At 42.7% G+C, this 4707-nt stretch overlaps 1 protein-coding gene across 1 annotated transcript; it reads right to left on the reverse strand.

The window, feature by feature from the left end:
* Positions 1 to 1430, reverse strand: LOC116388632 (trace amine-associated receptor 5-like). The gene has a single exon (XM_031856675.1). The coding sequence runs from the start codon at positions 979 to 981 to the stop codon at positions 1 to 3; it is 981 nt and encodes a 326-aa protein (XP_031712535.1). The 5' UTR covers positions 982 to 1430.
* Between the last annotated feature and the right edge of the window lie 3277 nt (positions 1431 to 4707).

Here is a 4707-nt window from a genome sequence, read left to right on the forward strand (position 1 = left end):
TTACCTCCTTCTACATCTCGGACACACTCTGCCCCACACAGTCCTGGCCAGGGCTTCCCTCAGAGACGGACTCCCCCAGATGTACACGGACGGCGTGCACACCGCGTTGAAGCGAGCCATGATGGCGAACAGATTGGTGGCCTCGTTCCTAAACGTCAGCCCTCTTCCTAACACAAATCTGATGATGATGTTTAAAAAAGAGGGGAGCCACAACACCAAGAAGCTTACGATGACGAAAATAATAATCCTCAACGATTCCTTCTTGCTCTCTTTGTCGGCGCCCGGAGGCTCTTTGTCGAGCTGGAATCTGGCGACCACGAACAGTTTGACGGTCATGACCACTTTGGTGAGCACGATGATTTGTAAGCTGACAATGCCGTACACGTACATCTGGAATGCGTTGGATAGTGGCAAAACACTTATGACGATCGTTTGGGTGTAGACGTAAAGCCAACAAAAGACGTTTGCAGAGATAACCACCCGCCGGGTTATATAGCGCGTGTAGATGAACGGATGACAAACGGCAAAGTACCGGTCAAACTGTGCGAATAGAAATGTCATCACGTTCACCCCGAGGAGAGACGGTAACATGTTGCCAGTTCCATTTCTGGACGGATATCCCTCCTGAACATCGAACAGACCGAGATAATACACCGAAACCCCGACCAGAGTGTCAGCAATACTGGTGTTCAGCATGAAAATGAACCGGTTCTGGAGGCGGAGGGCTCTGGTGGCCAAGATGGTGACGACCACGGGACCGGCTACCAGAACCACGGTTGTAGCGAAGACGATGTGAAAACCAAAAATGAGAAAATCTACAGGACTGTCGAAGTTCACCGAGAGAGAGGAACTCCTCCAGAGTCTATGATGTTGGGGAGGAGCATTGTTCCAAAAATGCGCTTTTTTATTTAACGTCCTTTTATAGCTGGTTGTGAAGCCACTGCCCATGTGAACTGAACTGTTTTTTACCCCATGAGGCATGACCTCATCTCACTTTCCATATCAATGTTTAAGCTTAAACTTTTTAAATAATGACAGACATTTAATTATTTTTTTCCCATTTATTTAGGCTTTGTCAAATAAACTCTTAACAGTAGAGTCATTTGTTTTCCTTCAGTTTTTCCATTTGATTATTCAGATTTTTCAGAGAATTCCGATTTTTTTTAATGGATATTATAAAACAGGGACAGAAATAATTGATAATAGTACGTCAAAACAGTCATAGTATAGTAAAAAGTCTAAGTTTTGTATGGAAGAAAACACAATAATATTCTGAACCCTTTATAGAAAGTCACGCCATAATGTGTCGAAAATAACGTAAAAAAGGTATAGGCCGAAAAAATTTAATTATATTGAGAAAAAGTCATAGTATCGAATACACGTCATAAGTCAAAGACAACGCAATTAATAGTCATAGTATACTATGTTTAAAAACGTACTTGTATAGAATGTCAAACGAATGTAAAAAGTATAGTATGTGATACTAACATTATTTTAAAATGTCAGTCTAGTATGTCTAAAAAAACGTCTTAGAAAAAGAATACTATTTTATTTCGCATGAATCTGCTGGGCCCCTTTAGAGCCTCTTTCTCTTCTGTACAGTGTTTCCCTCTCAAACCTGCTCCAACATTTGCTTTCTGGCAATTTCTTAACACAACTGAGTTAATTACTTTCATACAACTAAATTTGAGCAAAGGGACTATTATCAAGAAGAGTCCTCAATATTAAATCTAATATTGTTTTCCCCCCTTTTAACACGAGCCACGTGCAGAAGTCCTGCTCAGAACTTTTGCTTTGTCTTTTTTTCACCCTCACGTGCAGCAACGTTGGGCTTTTACTCAGCTGAATATAAGACATTCGCTAGTGTTGAAATATGTTTCTAAGCTAACTGAACCTGATACAGTGTATACACTTCTGAATAGAATGCCTTACATTAATGCGTTAATAGTTCATGGAGCTGTGTGGTCTCTTTAAGCAGGAGGAAGCAGCAGCCTCCAGAAGTTCTCCTCCTCTTAAAGTTCAAAATGCAGGGATGTTTTATTTTTCACCAGAGACGTCATTGAACACAGTGACATAACCAATTAAAACATGTACAAAATAAAATATTGAGACTAATGGACAATAGTGTTAATCTAATCTGCCAATGCCAGCAAATCTGATGGTAAATAATTGAACCTCGTCATCATTTGTGTTTGTGGGACGTTTAATCTGTTTCTTCTTTTAGATATCGTTGTGGAATTCAAACTCTATTTCAAACGAGGTATGTTTTATTTAAATGAACTTGTACTCTTTATTTGATCTGTTTTTCGACGCAACTTCAGCACCGGGAGCTGTCCACAATGACCTCGTGCCAATCGGCCTGGCATCTGGCACAGCACGAGGCAAAAGTAATGCCGTCGTCCCATTAAAAAGGTATACGGGTGACTGTTATGTGGTAATGAGGTCGGTTTGATTGGGGTTCACGTGGGCTCTCTGCGTCACAGTATCTGTATTAAAGTTAAGAACGGTGCTGAAACGTGTGGATGAAGCCTGAGGTAAATTAATTCATTTGGAGGCTGGTAAAAAATAGTTTGAATATCCCAGAGTTGCCCTCAACAGAGCAGTATATATGAAGAGCGATACAGCTGGCATTTTTTAATAGTTTTGACTTATTTTACTGTCTTCGGAATATGGTGGAAATGACGTTAACGGATCTTGAGCTCTTTGCAGATTAACTCTTGTTCATGTCTTTCTTTAGTCATCTTCATACAGTCCGTTCATCACCGAATTATTGCACTAAAGCTGCTGACGGAGTCCTCGGTTAACTCATCTTTTTCACGGACACTGGATCTTCACAACTCCTTCCTTTGCCGCGTCCCCTCACCGACAGGTCTCAAGCCGACTCAACTCCATGCATGGCAACTTTACTGCTGAGAGAAAAGAATGACATCGTCTTTGCAGTAACGGGCCGTTGAACCTCTTACCTCTTGGGCACGCTCTGCCCATGCGCACAGTCCTCACCGTGGCTTTCACAGATCGGCGGCCTAGTTCCCAAACGTCAGCCCCTCCTCCTAACAGCAGCCTAAAAACTGCATTACTATACTGTGTTTTAAAAAATCAGCCCTGTCTCCTAAAAATTACGTTCCCCCAAAACTAAAATGCATTCTCAATTACGTTTGTGCTTACGTTTGTGTTCGACGTATTCCAAATACGTTTCAAATCAATATATCTTTGCCATACTCTAGTCTTTATTATTTTTTTATGATGTGCCTCGCCACCACGAGTTGTTGCCCCGCGGCCTGTTCCGAGGGCTGATGGACCTGACGACGGGGTGCCTCACGGCGGGGGTGGGTGGGGACTGCGCCTCCGGCACCAACGGGTGAGCGTCCGAAACTCGGAACCATAAAACCAAGTCCCGGATTTCACCCGGGGGACGTTCTGGAGGTATTGTGGCCGGGTGATGTGCCTCGTTGCTGGGGAGGAATGAGCCGAGAGTGGTGGGGTGTTGTGGAGGTATATTTTATTTATTTGTATCTATCTAACCCTGCCCTAACCCTAACCATAGCTTCCACTAGGAAGCCACGTCCCCACCCAAACCTAACCCGAGAGTCACGGTTAGTCACGGATTTTACCCGCGGGCCTTTGTGGAGGTATTGTAGCCGCTTAATGTTCCTCGTTGCTCGGCCTGGATGAGCGCGTTTCTGCTGGAGACAGGCGGCGTGTTTTGGTGGTATCTCGGCCGACAATTCGGTGTTGTTCCCAGGCGTGGATGTGCACATTTCTGCCGGAGACAGGCTGCGTGTTGTGGTGTTATTCTGACCGCGTAATAGTGCGAAGGAGAGGCGGTGGTGGAGAGGGAAAAAAAGGTTAAAGTGTTAAAATGTTGATTAGAAACGTATTTGTAATACGTCAAACACAAACGTAATCAGGGAGAAAAGGGAGAAAATACGTTTCTAGTCAAACCTAATTGAGAATGCATTTTAATTTTGGGGGAACGTGATTTTTAGGAGACAGGTTTGCAGGTTGCAGCCGTAAAAAAATAGGCCTATAGCTGTGATTCAGCACCACAGCAGCGGACAGCGACACCGCTGAAAGCAGCAAATGAAGCTGCACGGAGTTTACCCCGGCCGAAAACACAACGGAAGCATCAGTGATAAAAAAACAACAACATCATTTTCTTTCAGCTAAAGCTCATTATCTCACTACACGGAGTTGTTCATTGGTCATGTTCATCTGAGCAGATATCACCTGGAGCCTGGCTGTCATCTAAACCCATCTACACATCATGAGAGCAAATTATTTTAATCTATTTCAAATTGAAATCTTTCATATTTCCCACTTTGTCTGAAATTCCTTTTTAATTTGTTTGCCTCCGGTGTGGATAAAATGAAAAAAAATGAATGAAAATATGGAAAAATTGCAGAATATAGCGTTTGCATAATACACTTTTTGACTGTAGTTTGAGTATAGGCTGTATGTTTTCAATCGAAATTATTCAAAGACAGAGAGAGAGAGAGCAAAACAAAGAAGACAGTTGAAGTAGATGAGAATAACATGCTGAATGGAGGCCTCTGGTTCTTATTTCCATCACTTGTTGGTATTTTCCTTCCCGTGACAGGAGCCGACTCTAAAGAAAGATGTACAATAAGGAGCAATAGCTGCAACTAAATCAAATCACAGATAAAAACAGGTTGAACATTATAGTGCATTTTGCGTGCGGTTCCGCAC

The sequence above is a fragment of the Anarrhichthys ocellatus genome, unplaced genomic scaffold, assembly GCF_004355925.1.
Source record: "Anarrhichthys ocellatus isolate YVR2014 unplaced genomic scaffold, GSC_Weel_1.0 scaffold17, whole genome shotgun sequence".
Taxonomy (NCBI): Eukaryota; Metazoa; Chordata; class Actinopteri; order Perciformes; family Anarhichadidae; genus Anarrhichthys; species Anarrhichthys ocellatus.